Source organism: Schistocerca gregaria, chromosome 1 (assembly GCF_023897955.1).
Source record: "Schistocerca gregaria isolate iqSchGreg1 chromosome 1, iqSchGreg1.2, whole genome shotgun sequence".
NCBI classification, from domain to species: domain Eukaryota; kingdom Metazoa; phylum Arthropoda; class Insecta; order Orthoptera; family Acrididae; genus Schistocerca; species Schistocerca gregaria.
In genome coordinates, this window is record NC_064920.1 from 1078366804 (window position 1) to 1078383448 (window position 16645).

At 38.4% G+C, this 16645-nt stretch overlaps 1 protein-coding gene across 5 annotated transcripts in view; it reads left to right on the top strand.

Annotated features, from left to right (window-relative positions):
- Positions 1-16645, top strand: part of LOC126281792 (lysosomal alpha-mannosidase-like) — a 275270-nt gene that overhangs the window by 107101 nt on the left and 151524 nt on the right. For all 5 annotated transcript variants that reach the window (XM_049981026.1, XM_049981035.1, XM_049981016.1 and 2 more), the window contains 2 exons: positions 12650-12835; positions 12958-13163. In XM_049981026.1, the coding sequence (XP_049836983.1) occupies positions 12650-12835; positions 12958-13163 (392 nt within the window). The remainder of the gene's footprint in view (positions 1-12649; positions 12836-12957; positions 13164-16645) is intronic.

Sequence of the window (16645 nt, forward strand, 5' to 3'; positions counted from 1 at the left end):
AAAGAAGGTGCAGAGTCCTGGTTCAGTGCAAATGGTTTACTATTAAATGTAAATAAGATGCGGAATATGTGGTTCAGTCTATCAAAGATTGCAAAAAGATAAAAACGAAATTTAAGTCTTTTGGGAATTACTTATGACAACAGACTAACATAGGACATCCACGTAGAACTAGTAACAGTTAAGTTACGAAGAGTAATATACTTTGGTGAAGAAACTGATGTCATTTATCATTTTTGAATATGTAAGGACACCATATTTTGCCTTTTTCCAGTCTATTTTAAAATATGGATTAATACTCTGGGAAAATAGCAAACAAATAAATGAACTTGTAATTGAGAAGAAATCAATTAGAGTAATCATAATAGCAGATAGCACAACTCATTGCAACCCCCTGTTCACTAAGTATAAGATTTTAACTGTATGTGGGAATCACCAGAAGAACATCTATGAACACACAGTGAAATGCAGCATTATTCTGTGGCAATAAGCACATGGACACTCTACCTAACTTTTTGATTTTTGTTAGTATTCTTTGTATTGACTTAGATTTTTCAGTTGATTGGTGTTCGAGCTTTAGGAAATAAAAAGTTATTGCCTGAATACTACGTTTCATCTCTCTGGTGGAAGGAGATAAGCTGTAGTTGGCTAAATGTAATTAATTTATATATTCTAGAAAGTGTAGGTATTAAAATCCATGGAGAAGAAATAAAAACTTTAAGGTTCGCCGATGACATTGTAATTCTGTCAGAGACAGCAAAGGACTTGGAAGAGAAGTTGAATGGAATGGACAGTGTCTTGAAAGGAGGATATATGATGAACATCAACAAAAGCAAAATGAGGATAATGGAATGTAGTCGAATTAAGTCGGGTGATGCTTAGGGAATTAGATTAGGAAATGAGACCCTTAAAGTAGTAAAGGAGTTTTGCTATTTGGGGAGCAAAATAACTGATGATGGTCGAAGTAGAGAGGATATAAAATGTAGACTGGCAGTGGCAAGGAAAGCGTTTCTGAAGAAGAGAAATTTGTTAATATCAAGTATAGATTTAAGTGTCATGAAGTCATTTCTGAAAGTAAATCTATGGAGTGTAGCCATGTATGGAAGTGAAATATGGACGATAAATAGTTTGGACAAGAAGAGAATAGAAGCTTTCAAAATGTGGTGCTACAGAAGAATGCTGAAGATTAGATGGGTAGATCACATAACCAATGAGGAGGTACTGAATAGGATTGGGGAGAAGAGAAGTTTGTGGCACAACTTGACTAGAAGAAGGGATTGTTGGTAGGGCATGTTCTGAGGCATCAAGGGATCACCAATTTAGTATTGGAGGGCAGCGTGGAGGATAAAAATCATATAGGTAGACCAAGAGATGAATACACTAAGCAGATTCAGAGGGATGTAGGCTGCAGTATCTACTCAGAGATGAAGAAGCCTGCACAAAATAGAGTAGCATGGAGAGCTGCATCAAACCAGTCTCATGACCAGACCACAACAACAACAGAAAGTGTTAATTACATACTCAGTGAACTACCAAATTTAAATGTAACAAATCAAAGACATGATTGTAGTAAAAGAACTGGTACTCTCTGCTATTACCAAGAAACAGATGAGGAAAAAACAAACCATAGTCATAACTACATAGTGATCAAAATATACATCAGAATTATTGAAGGAAAAACTGCAGAGCTTTTTGTTAGCTAACCCATTTTTTATTCTAAAGAAGAATTTTTGGAGTGCCAGAAACAACAATGTAAATAATATAAATTTGTATTTTGTAATATTAGTAAGTAAATTTAGTGATGAAGTTTACTGCATTTTAAAATACTGTATGTAGAGCATTTCATATCAATTTGACATTTGTTTCAATAACCTTCAATGTGTTGCAATCTTAATGAGCACCAATGTGTATAATGAGACCAATTGTTGCCTTTTATTATTATCCTTATGGCCCTTCTCTGTAATCTGAATACTGTGTCCATATATTGCTCATTTCATCTCCAAGACCCGATTCCATAACTGAGAATTCAGTGTACTATAGTGGCTATGTACAGTCCACAGCAGTGTAAGGTATGGGGGTGTACATCTATGTAACAAGTTACCACAAAGCATGAAGTCTCTTCAAGTAGGATTAAAATGGAGTTTGTGAGGTAACGGGTGAGTAGTGGTGCCCTGGAAATATTTTAAGTTCAGAGTTGGTGGTCACCACTCTGTCTGCTCAGCAAGCAGCTGATCATAAGCAACTGTGTGATGCCGCACAACGGCTGGACCATGTGGTCCAGGTGACTGCGTGGCTGGAATTTCATGGTGAAGCTGTGTCAATGAAGGAGACATGCCGGGAGTGCCAAAGATGGTGGACTTTGTGAAACCTTAATGACAAACATTTTACAGTTTGTATAGAAATTAATATTAGCCAGGCGAAACATGACATGTCAAAAAGAAACATGTACATTACCATTATTTGCACAATGGTTCGGATGGTGTAATAAGAGTTTTTCAATATTTTTATTAGTTTAAAGTTTAGTATATGATGATAAATTATAAAAGTAACACCCAGGAACAAATTTCCAAAATATAAATTACAGGTGTGTAACTTGAATAGTACATGAGTTATTGGAGGTCAAAGTGGCCGATTTGTCTTTGTTTATATCCAATATATACTATACTATACTATATACTATACTACATACTTTGTCTTTGTTTATATCCAATATATACTATGCATCTTCCCCCCCATGAACCATGGACCTTGCCATTGGTGGAGAGGCTTGCGTGCCTCAGCGATACAGATAGCCGTACCGTAGGTTCAACCACAACGGAGGGGTATCTGTTGAAAGGCCAGACAAACGTATGATTCCTGAAAAGGGGCAGCAGCCTTTTCAGTAGTTGCAGGGGCAACAGTCTGGATGATTGACTGATCTGGCCTTGTAACATTAACCAAAATGCCCTTGCTTTGCTGGTACTGCGAACGGCTGAAAGCAAGGGGAAACTACGGCCGTAATTTTTCCCGAGGGCATGCAGCTTTACTCTATGATAAAATGATGATGGCGTCGTCTTGGGTAAAATATTCCGGAGGTAAAATAGTCCCCATTCGGATCTCCGGGCAGGGACTACTCAGGAGGACGTCGTTATCAGGAGAAATAAAACTGGCGTTCTACGGATCGGAGCGTGAAATGTCAGATCCCTTAATTGGGCAGGTAGGTTAGAAAATTTAAAAAGGGAAATGGATAGGTTAAAGTTAGATATAGTGGGAATTAGTGAAGTTCGGTGGCAGGAGGAACAAGACTTCTGGTCAGGTGACTACAGGGTTATAAACACAAAATCAAATAGGGGTAATGCAGGAGTAGGTTTAATAATGAATAGGAAAATAGGAATGCGGGTAAGCTACTACAAACAGCATAGTGAACGCATTATTGTGGCCAAGATAGATACGAAGCCCACACCTACTACAGTAGTACAAGTTTATATGCCAACTAGCTCTGCAAATGATGAAGAAATTGAAGAAATGTATGATCAAATAAAAGAAATTATTCAGATAGTGAAGGGAGATGAAAATTTAATAGTCATGGGTAAATGGAATTTGGCAGTAGGAAAAGGGAGAGAAGGGAACGTAGTAGGTGAATATGGACTGGGGAAAAGAAATGAAAGAGGAAGCCGCCTGGTAGAATTTTGCACGGAGCACAACTTAATGATAGCTAACACTTGGTTCAAGAATCATAAAAGAAGGCTGTATACATGGAAGAAGCCTGGAGATACTGACAGGTTTCAGATAGATTATATAATGGTAAGACAGAGATTTAGGAACCAGGTTTTAAATTGTAAGACGTTTCCAGGGGCAGATGTCAACTCTGACCACAATCTATTGGTTATGAGCTGTAGATTAAAACTGAAGAAACTGCAAAAAGGCGGGAATTTAAGAAGATGGGACATGGATAAACTAAAAGAACCAGAGGTTGTACAGAGTTTCAGGGAGAGCATAAGGGAGGAATTGACAGGAATGGGAGAAAGAAATACAGTAGAAGAAGAATGGATAGCTTTGAGGGATGAAGTAGTGAAATCAGCAGAGCATCAAGTAGGTAAAATGACGAGGGCTAGTAGAAATCCTTGGGTAACAGAAGAAATATTGAATTTAACTGATGAAAGGAGAAAATATAAAAATGCAGTAAATGAAGCAGGCAAAAAGGAATACAGACGTCTCAAAAATGATATCGACAGGAAGTGCAAAACGGCTAAGCAGGGATGGCTAGAGGACAAATGTAAGGATGTAGAGGCATATCTCACTAGGGGTAAGATAGATACTGCCTACAGGAAAATTAAAGAGATCTTTGGAGATAAGAGAACCACTTGTATGAACATCAAGAGCTCAGATGGAAACCCAGTTCTAAGCAAAGAAGGGAAAGCAGAAAGGTGGAAGGAGTATATAGAAGGTCTATACAAGGGTGATGTACTTGAGGACAATATTATAGAAATGGAAGAGGGTGTAGATAAAGATGAAATGGGAGATAAGATACTGCATGAAGAGTTGTTTGACAGAGCACTGAAAGACCTGAGTCGAAACAAGGCCTCCGGAATAGACAACATTCCATTGGAACTACTGACGGTCTTGGGAGAGCCAGTCATGACAAAACTCTACCATCTGGTGAGCAAGATGTATGAGACAGGCGAAATACCCTCAGACTTCAAGAAGAATATAATAATTCCAATCCCAAAGAAAGCAGGTGTTGACAGATGTGAAAATTACCGAACTATCAGTTTAATAAGCCACAGCTGCAAAATACTAATGCGAATTCTTTACAGACAAATGGAAAAACTGGTAGAAGCCGACCGCAGGGAAGATCAGTTTGGATTCCATAGAAATGGTGGAACACGTGAGGCAATACTGACCCTACGACTTATCATAGAATCTAGAGTAAGGAAGGGCAAACCTACGTTTCTAGCATTTGTAGACTTAGAGCAAGCTTTTGACAATGTTGAATGGAATACTCTCTTTCAAATTCTGAAGGTGGCAGGGGTAAAATACAGGGAGCGAAAGGCTATTTACAATTTGTACAGAAACCAGATGGCAGTTATAAGAGTCGAGGGACACGAAAAGGAAGCAGTGGTTGGGAAGGGAGTGAGACAGGGTTGTAGTCTCTCCCCGATGTTATTCAATCTGTATATTGAGCAAGCAGTAAAGGAAACAAAAGAAAAATTTGGAGTAGGTATTAAAATCCATGGAGAAGAAATAAAAACTTTAAGGTTCGCTGATGACATTGTAATTCTGTCAGAGACAGCAAAGGACTTGGAAGAGCAGTTGAACAGAATGGATAGTGTCTTGAAAGGAGGATATAAGATGAACATCAACAAAAGCAAAACAAGGATAATGGAATGTAGTCTAATTAAGTCGGGTGATGCTGAGGGAATTAGATAAGGAAATGAGTATTAAAGGAGTTTTGCTATTTGGGGAGCAAAATAACTGATGATGGTCGAAGTAGAGAGGATATAAAATGTAGACTGGCAATGGCAAGGAAAGCGTTTCTGAAGAAGAGAAATTTGTTAAAATTGAGTATAGATTTAAGTGTCAGGAAGACATTTCTGAAAGTATTTGTATGGAGTGTAGCCATGTATGGAAGTGAAACATGGACGATAAATAGTTTGGACAAGAAGAGAATAGAAGCTTTCGAAATGTGGTGCTACAGAAGAATGCTGAAGATTAGGTGGGTAGATCACATAACTAATGAGGAAGTATTGAATAGGCTTGGGGAGAAGAGAAGTTTTGGCACAACTTGACCAGAAGAAGGGATCGGTTGGTAGGACATGTTCTGAGGCATCAAGGGATCACCAATTTAGTATTGGAGAGCAGCGTGGAGGGTAAAAATCGTAGATGGAGACCAAGAGATGACTACACTAAGCAGATTCAGAAGGATGTAGGTTGCAGTAGATACTGGGAGATGAAGAAGCTTGCACAGGATAGAGTAGCATGGAGAGCTGCATCAAACCAGTCTTAGGATTGAAGACGACGACAACATACTATGCATGAAGAAATTTGTCGGTTATTTACTATGTTTTAGAAGCCACAGAGACATTAGTCTACGTGCTTACTTCTTTTCTACTTCTTTGACAGATGTATATTTAATTTGTTTATGTATTTAATAATGTGTGTTAGAGTGTGTTTATGGTTCAGCCATAGGAATATTTATTTAATTTCAAGTTATTTAAATGTAAATCCAGTATTTTGAATGTGTTTCATATGTTTGTGAGTGTGCATTGGCTTGGAGACAGGGCGGGAATGCTCTAGCCAATCACAGCAATCATTTCAGAAAGGACACGTGGAGAGACTATATTGAAGCGGGGAGGAGCATTGTTTCGAGAGAGGAAAGGGGAGTTCTGGACAGGATTGGAGTGGACATGAGAGAGTCCTGGATAGTATGGCACTGTTGTGGACTTGTGAGACTTCCGTGGCTTCTGCAGTGAAGACGTAGTATGCATTTAGAAGTGAATATCTCGCAAGCTATGTTGTTGTTCATAGCTAATTACGTGAAGTAGGAATCTATTGTTTCCCTGTTATTCAACTTATATTTTATTTAATTGCAGAACCATCAACACCAATAAGTGTTTTTCAGTAATAAAGAGCATTCTTAAAGGTATTTCTGCTATTGTACTCATCATTTAAAGTCATTAAAATAGTACCTGCAGAATTTATTTAATTGCAATCTTTCATGTATAAATGTCTATGTTACATTCAAAATTCGCAGTTGCCGAGTCATAGGAACCTTTGACCATTCGATTCATGTGTATATTAAATCATATACTGTAGACTCAGCAGTATTGTAATGCTATGTATCCCAGCCCCTAGTCAACGAAACCAGCCAAAACCTTTTAATTTCAACTCTGAGTCTGTGGGTAAGTAGCTGAGGGCCATCATTTCATTTTATTTGAAAGCCCGCAATTCGGAGCTCGTCCGGGATTTGTGTCCTGCAAAGTGGTAATTCCTTTGCTATCTGTTATTCAGTGTACTATGCGAAGTGCAGAAACCTTTGCAAAATTAGTGGACTATCAGTTTTTTTCCAAAAGTAGGTTTCTGGAAATGTGAAATTGCGCAGTAATTTTCACAGCTAACACATGCTATCGATAGAGGTTCTAATCTATCATGTTAAAGGCAATTTGTGTGGGGGCTCAGAGTCTAAATAAGTTGAGTGCAGGGAACAGTAGCGGTTAGCGCATTTAACAAACAGCAGTATCAGAGACGGTTGGAACACGTGGTAACCGGCAGCAGCTAAAACTACATCAGGTGACTTCTCCAGTGGCGGACACTGATCAACAGTAATATGACGGCAGTGTCTTCGAGTTCTCCAGGGCAGTCTTCAGTGTTGACTTCCACCACAACCAACAGCATCACCATGGCATAGGGAACCATCTCAGATCACATAAGTGCCTGCGCAAATAGTGAGATAGTGTTTAACTCTGAAGCTCATGGTCCACTCATAGAGCTCACGAATATAAAACAGTCACCTAGTATGTGTAAATCTGAAAACAGAAGTGAGCCGGTTAATTCAAAATCAGAGCGCAAAAGTGTAACTAGTAGGAATTCAGGCAAGGGGGAGGAATTTGGGGGAGATATGATGTCTCAGCTAATGCAAATGATTCAGGGGAAGACAAATAATATCAGTACAATTCAAACAGATATGGGCTCATTGCAAACAGTTACAAATACAATTCGGACTTATATAGGTACAATACAAACTGAAATAGGTTCCACGGTGAAAGAGGAAATTGAAAAAATTATGGGTAACCTTGAAAAAGCAATTGATGATAAATTAAAATGTGTTCAAGTGGATATGGGGGAAATTACAGATGGAGTTGTAATAGTAAAATCTAGAATTGAATCAGTGTAAAAATATCTTGGGGAAAAAATGGATAAGATACAGACAGAAATTGGGGACAAGGTAAGTGACTGTATAAAAGTGCAAGATGCTCTTAAAAACGATGTAAATTTAGCAATTAGTGACATTGCCAATTGTGTAGGTGAGGGGGAGAAAGAAGTGGGCAAAATTAAAGATAAAATAGAGTTCAGTATCACTTGTGAAAATGAATTTAAAAAACAAGTGCAACAGATAAAAAGTGATTTGAATTCGTTAGCCTGCCAACAGGCCATGCCAGTTATCAACATCCCCTGGGCAAATACCATATCTGTGAAATGTTACAAAGATGACGGAAGATATCACCCAGTAAATTTCTTGGCTGTGTTTAGCGACACTATTGTTCACGGCATGTCAGACAAAGCAAAAATAAAATATGTTAAATGCAATTTGGAGGGAGAGCCACTGTCTTGGGCAAATGTTAAATGTAGTTCATCATATGAAGAGTTCAAAAAGTGTTTTTTGAATAAATTTTGGAGGGAGGCAAAACAGACGTGGATCCAAAATGAATTTTTAAACAGTCTGAGTTACAGGTATGGTAATGGGATGATAAGAGATTTTTGCAAGCGCGAACTTGGCAAGCTTAGGCATATAAAACATCCATTAGGGGTTTTAATGGAAATCACCACGTTAAAAAGGCAATTACTCAAAATTTTGCAGTGAGATCTTGTCCGTAGTCCATGTGATTCTGTGGACGAATTTATAGGATTCATAGAAAAATTGGAGAGGGCTTTGAAGTTCAAACCTCAGAGCAAACCAGGTGTTAGTTATCAAAATGGGAATCCAGATAATCATCACCAAAATAATAAGGACTTCTCAGGAAGATAGTAGCTGGAATGAGCAGAATGGTCAGAAAATGAACAGGAGTTATAACTTCTGTGAACAGGGCCCAACAAGGAATGCAGATTTGATGGAAGAAATTCATGCAAAGTGCAATCATGAACAACCAGTTGGGAAACTGATATTTGCCACATCTCAGGTCCAGGTATGGTGATCTGAACAGACGATGAAAAGGACTGGAGATAATAGTAATGGTATAAATGTTGAAAGGTTTGGAGATAGTCAACAAATATGTTATATGAAGTATCTTAAAGAGGAAGGCTATGTAGGTGTCTCTTTCAATAAAAGCAGGTGCAAATGGCAGAAGCGTAGATTTGTGAGAGATTTAAGTAAAAGTAATGGGAATAAATTTGCAGTGAATGAAGTAAGTTACGAATGTGTAATGAATGACTGTGTGAATGGTGATGAATGAAAGGTTCAATGGTTCGAAAAGAAGTTAAAGAGGAGATGAATTTTGTGAAAGCAAATTGTGTGGAGAGTTCTGAAGAGGTATTAGCAAATAATTGCAATTACAGTAAGGAAGGTGTTGTAGTAGTAAGTATTAGTGAGTCGGCGAAAAGCGTCGATGTTAGTGAAGGCGGTGTAGCTTTGGTCTTGCCAGCTGCAAGTGAGGTTGATTGTGTTTCAGTCGCAAGTGTCAGTGTTACTAAGGGAGGCTTAGTATTGGTCTTGCCAGCAGTTGAAGTTAAAAATGTATCGGCGGTGGTAGGTGATTTCTGTTTAAAGGAACAGAGTAATGGTAATTTATTTAATGATGTAAAAGCTACTGGTATTGATACTTTGGAGGAAGGAATTTACACATTTCTAGTCATGAATGAAGACAAAATGAACTTATTGATGAATGTGTGGATCTAAAACATTTATCAGAGTATGAATGTGAGAATATATGGAAAGTAAGATTGGAGGTTAATGTGGATGAAAGAGGTGTAGAAATGACAGTGTGTACTGATTTTTGTCCAATCACAGCAGAATGTAGCAAGGCTGGAAGTCCCAGAATTGTATGACAAGGTAGCAGCAATTGTTGTAATGCAGTTGAGGATAAAGTCGTGTACAATTCACTTTAAGTTAATTTGTCGACGGAGGAAAGTACGGTTTCTGATGTGAATTTGTGTAGTGATTTAAATGGTGTATCAGCAGATAAGCTTGCTGAGATGAATATTTATGGTGATTGTGGCTTAGGCATTGATGTATTATTTCAGGAAGATAAAGTGTTTAACAGTGAATTGATGTGTGATTTTGTTGAAGCTGCAAGTCTCGATATTTTGGAGGGGAGAAACAATAAAGTAGAGCACGATGCAGTTAGTGAATTGGCAAAATGGGTGGAAGAACTAACAGAAAATTTAGAGAGGGCTGGAGTAAATAGTGTGGATGGGGATAGTCTGTGTAATGAAGTTCGTACAAATTGGTATACGAAGGGGGAATGTGGTTCTAGTGAGACTGATTGGCATTGGTACCATAGAATGTTACAGTCATTGCTGCTGCATATGTGGAAATGACAGAAGTTTAAAATTGCTAAGGGTGTACAGAGAAATGGCAGGAGTGGAAAGCTGTTCTTATCTGTAATTAGTGGTAGTAATTTTGGAGGGATAATTTATATGTTTATTTGGGGATTCATTGTAATTTGTTAGTTTATTGTGGCACTGTAAATGTGCAAAAGGGGGACATTCAGGCTCTAAGGGTGCATGGAGGTCAGTGACCTTGTGGATTTAAGTAAGAATTTAGGGGTCAATTTGAAGGGTATTAAAATTGTAATTGTACATGCATGCAAATTTTGGTGTTAGGAAGTAGGAAGGATTGATTAAAGTTAATTAAATATAACTTATGGGAATTTGAGATTACTGTGATTCAGTCATTGGCCTTGTGACTTTGTTCCTAAAGTATTGTTTTCCACTGGAGGGAATCTTTAGCGAGGATCTTGGTTGGTTTGGGAAATGGTTTGCTGATGGGTTTCTACTTTTGGTTTTCGCTGTAGACAGGTTTGTCACAATAAATGGTGGAGCTCAGAATTCAGATGCAGACACCATTTCTGCAAGGCACTTGGTCAAAAGACTGTTGTGAGTTGATCAATACTTCGTGCTAAAATCTGTGTGATCATGTGTAGTGCAACAGAAAAATTAGTGCAAGAAGACACCTTAGTGCTGAGTGAGTGGCACAAGAAGCGCTTACAAAATCGCACATACTTGAAAGTGCATTTAGAAAATTTTATTTCTTGTCCAAAAATTATTTATGCATAACTGAAATGCAGGCATTTATTTAATATGCCATTTCATTCATAATTTGTTAGTTTAAGTTTATTTTGAAATTCATGCTGCTCCCACACCACTACAAAAAATTTGTAAACACTATTGGTCTGGCATTTTAATCACTAAATTCTGCTTTTGAAATTTGTTTTATATGTACTTGTATGAACAGAAGGGTGCTACTTATGAACATTCTGGCAAGCCACAATCTTAATAAGTGGAGATCTGTGAGGTAACGAGTGAGTTGTGGCGCCTTGGAAATATTTTAAGTTCAGTTGGCGGCCACCACTCAGGTCACTCGGCAAGCCATGGTAGCAACCACACTATGGCTGGACCAAGTGGTCCAGCTGACCGTGTGACTGAGAATTCCATGGTGACACTGTGTCAATGAAGGAGACATGCTAGGAGCGCCAAAGGTAACGAACTTTGTGAAACCTTCATGGCAGATTATCCATGTGAGTGACTGCTTTCTTTAAGAATGGTAAACAGTAGCTTTGTAACATAAATGAGAAATCAGCAGCTTTCTTCGAAGCAGTGGCTTTCCTTATAACTTACTAGGTTAGACTTATCTGGTGTAACCACAGATAGTATTCACCAGTTCATGCACATTTTTGTTAATCTCATGTTAAATTAAGTTTCAGTGATTTGCTTGTCTTAGTCTGTATTATGAGGAGGGCAAATCCTAAATACTCTAGATAGATACATAGTATAGTAATAGAGGAATAAGTTGGTGATGGCTGGAGAGTCACTCAGACCCCAGGTTGAAACAGATCCACCTGTTGTGAGAACAAGGGGAGACGAAAATCTTTGTGGCTTCACCTGCATATAAAAAATGGGATAATTTTGATTGCATGAAAAATACATGCAGGTCAGCTGTCCATCTCCTAACACACACACACTCCTCCTCCCCCCCTCCCTCCCCTCCCCCTCCCTCTCTTTGAATTTTCCTCCTAATTCATTAATTGTACTGTTCATTTCATTTCTCATTTTCCTTCCTATATCCATCAATACTTCTCAGTCTGGTGAATATCTCCAGAGTCAAGCTGACACAGTCCTTACCAGTATACTATCTTTGCCCTCTTAGTCTTCCAGCACATACCCATTCTTCTTTGTTTGCCCTCTTGCTCACAGCACGCGTATCCCTTTCAACCTTGTATCTGAGTGAGTTGTCATTTGTTTCGATTCCTCTTTCCTCCTAAACTAATAGTTCCATGAGCTAGGATACTTTTTGTACTTTTATACATATCTACTGGCAGCATTTAGAACTTTTCTTCCTGAAGCCAAGTACTAGTCATTCTATATCCTTGTAATTTTAAAATGTTCAAAATTAATTTTCTTTAACTTATTCCATATACCTAAGTTATCTCGTTTTTGATGGGATGCACAGAACATGATGAACAACTACTCTGCCTTTGACTTATTTTGCAGATTCTGTGTGATGTTTTTCATAATTATTTATTTTATGTGTATGTGGAATGTGAGGCAAGAACACACACACACACAGAGAGAGAGAGAGAGAGAGAGAGAGAGAGAGAGAGAGAGAGAGAGAGTGAGAGTGAGTGAGCGTGTATGCATGCAGGCATGTGTCCAGTTCTCCAAGTACAATTCATATATGACTGTTTCCAATCAAATTATCTTTTAGTATGAAAATATTGTGCTGTTACAAATGTTACAGATTTGTTCAAGTGGAGACATACTACTTGTGGCGATGGTTCAGAGAACAGAAAGCAAAGAAACAACAACAAGTGAAAGAACTTGTTAGATCTGGGAGACTGGCAATAGCTAATGGAGGAATCACAAGCAGTGATGAAGCCACTACTTACTATCAGTGCCTTATAGATCAACTGACATGGGGATTCAGGTAATAACATGTTTTGGTATTATAGCCCAGTAGATTCCTTAGGTCAAATGCAATGTCTCACTCTAGCTCTCTTTTAATCACTCTGTCAGACAACAGTTTTTAAAGAGTTACTTGTTTCCCAGGAGGATTCATGACATGTTTGGTGCTGAACCATTACCACTTGCTGCATGGAAAATTGATTCATTTGGACATTCCCGTGAGATGAGTTCCATCTTGGCACAAATGGGATTCAATGGAGTATTTTTTGCTCGTATTGATTATCAAGACAAATACAACCGCCTACAAGACAAAACTGCAGAACTGGTTTGGCAAACCAGTGCCAGTCTAGGTAACAGCTCTTGATACAGTTACAAATAAGAATACTGTACATAGATTTCTTTTTTTTACTCTTGGCTACGTTTGTTTTTATTATTTTTCTGCTTTGTTCAGAACTTTGTTCCCTGTGAGACTCCCAAAAATTATTTTTTCTGGCCCCTCTTTTGGAAGCCCTTTGTTATTTAGTCAGCTGCTAGTGTTTTTTATATTGTGTCAGTGTATCTGATACCTTTTAAGAGAGTCAAGCAGAAAATATGTCACAGAGTTTATGTTTCTAACAATAACAACTGTACCATGTATTTAATAAATTAATAAAATTAATTTACAGAATTTTAAGTACAATGTTTGAACATTAATTCATATTTGTAGAATATAAATATTTAATTGTGAAATAACCAATTTTTTAATTAACTCATTCTTATAAAAAGATATTTTTATTTTACTCAAGATATCGATACCCTGTGGTATTGTAAGATTCTTATTGTATCATTGACTTCATTGCATTACAACATCCTGTACACATTACTTAATATTTACCCACAAACAAGTTTTTATAAAAGTCTTTGTCTTCTAAATATTTGTTCAAAATTCTTTTCCAAAAATGTTCCATACAACTATTGCTTTTGTGATTCCCTGGAGTCTAATACTATCTAGTTGGAAGGCTCTTTCACAACAGCTAACCATCTCATCAGTTCATTTATGATGCTGTGTTACTCAAAGAATTATTTTTGCCTTCTACTTGATACCACAATACATTTCATGACAACAATGTTGTCGTATAGGATGATCATCTCCATCATGCTTTTGTGCTTGCAAAACATGCCCCTAACAAAATGTGCTGCTCTTCCTTGGTTTCCTTCTATGGTCCCCATCTGTTAAGGGAGCAAGACTGTGGAGTATACTCAAATAACAGTATGAAAAGAGTCTTGGAAACTACATCCTTTGTGAGGAATCTTGGGCTGGCATCTGCCTTTATTATGATTAGTTTTATGCGGTCACTCTAATTTAAATCACTGCTTAAGCATATTCCAAAATATTCAATGGTTATGTTTGTTTCCAGTGATTGTTTGTCAATCATATGATCAAACTATAATAGCTCTTTCTCGTATTTATATTAAATATGCCAAATTTATTATGATGAGGGTATAACACCAGTCAGTACACCAATGTGTCAGTCCTCTACAGTTCACTAAAATTTGCTGGTATTGCGTCTTCTCTGTGTACATCAACATCAAACACTAATAGACTCATGGGGCTTCTGATGTTATTGATTAGGCCACATATGTATTTTATGGACAGTAATGATTATGTAGAACATCCTTAGGGTACACCAAAACCCACATTTACGTCTTATTTAATCTCTTGTTCTGGGGCCATTTGTATGATTACACATAATCAAGCAGAACGAGACATTTAGCATCCATTTTACACATTCATATGTAAATTTGGTACCAGCTTACCATTTACAAGCTTGCTTTTCTTTACTTACTAATGAATCTGGCAATGCTTTGCAATTGGTAATATCTATTGGAATTGGATATACATCCTGATCTTCTTCTCCTCCCTCCCACCTCCCTCTGTCCCTCTCCTCCTGCCCCCCCCCCCTCTCTCTCTCTCTCTCTCTCTCTCTGTCTCTCTATCTCGCTTTTTTTCTGTCCATCTCACCTCAGTTTTGGTCTGCAAACAGATAGAATTGCAAAGTTTTGGATGACTCAGATTCCATATTAGTAGTGTAATCATAAGCTGATAAGCCATAAATACAACTTTGCTGTTTTTTGTTAAAACTGACTGTGAGGAAGAAAATGAAACTGCATTTTGTTATATACACAGTTTTTGATTAAATGTATATTGGAGTATCATGTAAAAAGTGAAGTGAATTGGTCAAGAAGTTTTAACATTTTTTGCCAACAACATTTCACCTTTATATATTACATACATATTTATCCATTATCTGTATTAAAGAAATATGTGGTCTGTGTCCATATGAATGTTTATTAGAGTATTGCATAAAAGTCTGAGGTATATTGGCCAGAAACCTTCAATATTTCGGCTTTATATATTATGCTAGCCTTTTCCCATTGGCTTCTCCTGCATATGCATTCAGCACATATATTGAATACATCTTCTCCTCCATCACTCCATGTCCACCTCTTCCTCCGTGTGACTGTCCGCCTCATCCTCCCACCTCTATCTATCTATCTATCTATCTATCTATCTATCTATCTCCTCCTCCCCAATCTCTTTGTCTATTCATCCCCTCCTACCCCTCCCTTTGTCCATTTCCTCCATCCCCTCTCTCTAATCGCCTCTTGCTGCCCCCTCCTTCTGACCAAATTATCCTCCCCCACTCTCTTTCCATCTCCACCTCCCAGACATCATTTTTCACATGCTTACCCCTCTCTACCCATCTACATCTTCCACCTATTGCATGCATCCTCTCCCCCCCCCCCCCCCCCACTCCCCCACTCCCTCTGTCCATTTCTTCCTCCCTCTCACTCTGTCCATACCCTCCTCTGTCCATCTCAACCTGTTCTTATCTATGCTCACTAAGACGTGTGGCCCCTGCAGAACATTTCCATCCCCCAGAGGGCTCACTACTCTTTGACAGGTTTGTGCTTGGCTAGCACGGGGCCCAGCTTTTGGATCATCTTTTCCCTTCCATGCTGCATGTCTATCCTCTTACTGTTCTTTTTCCCCTCCCTTGAGGTATATGTCTGCACTTTTCTGGAAATCTGTTTTGCATTTTCAGTAGACAGTATCAAAATACTCTCCATTGTTTTTTGTTCCCTTTTTCTTCATTCTTCATTCACCTTCTCCTATCTTTCCTCTGCTTTGTCATTTGAGGTTCCTCTATTTCTTCTTCCTCCCTTTGTGCTTCTGAAGGCCATCCCATGCATCTGACACATAACAGATGACCTGGTAATGTATTCGCACCCCTGGGTTGACAGGTAGGGTTCACACATACCCCCTGGTACAGGCTGGACCCAGGGAGAGGTGATTGCCTGAGATTATATCTTCCCACATCGCTGATTGGTCCCTCTGTCAGGTGTTCAGAAGGAGTGACCTGAGGTGTGAACAACCATCTAAGGTGTGTGTGTTCCCTTCTGAATGGGGCACACAGTCAGTAGGAGTGCCACCATTGGAGACAGGCAATCATGGGGGATTTTCTCACAATGAGCCAATCATCTTTGCAGTCACCAGCTACAAAACATAAATGGAACGAGAGTAATGATTCAAAGAGCCTCCCAGCTGCACCACAGTTCCTCATGGTTTCACATACTGAAGACAGTCAGTCCTTCACTACAGTAAATTTGTCTATTATTCAGAAAGGTGTTAATGGAATTGTTGGCTCTCTGAGATCCTGCTGTTGTTTACACAATGGCACTTTGCTTTTGGAGACCACTTCTGATTTTCAAGCACAACTGCTTGCAGCTTTGCTCTTCTGTGGCTACTCTGTTTGTGTCGAGACCCATAGATCACTGAATTCTTCCCATG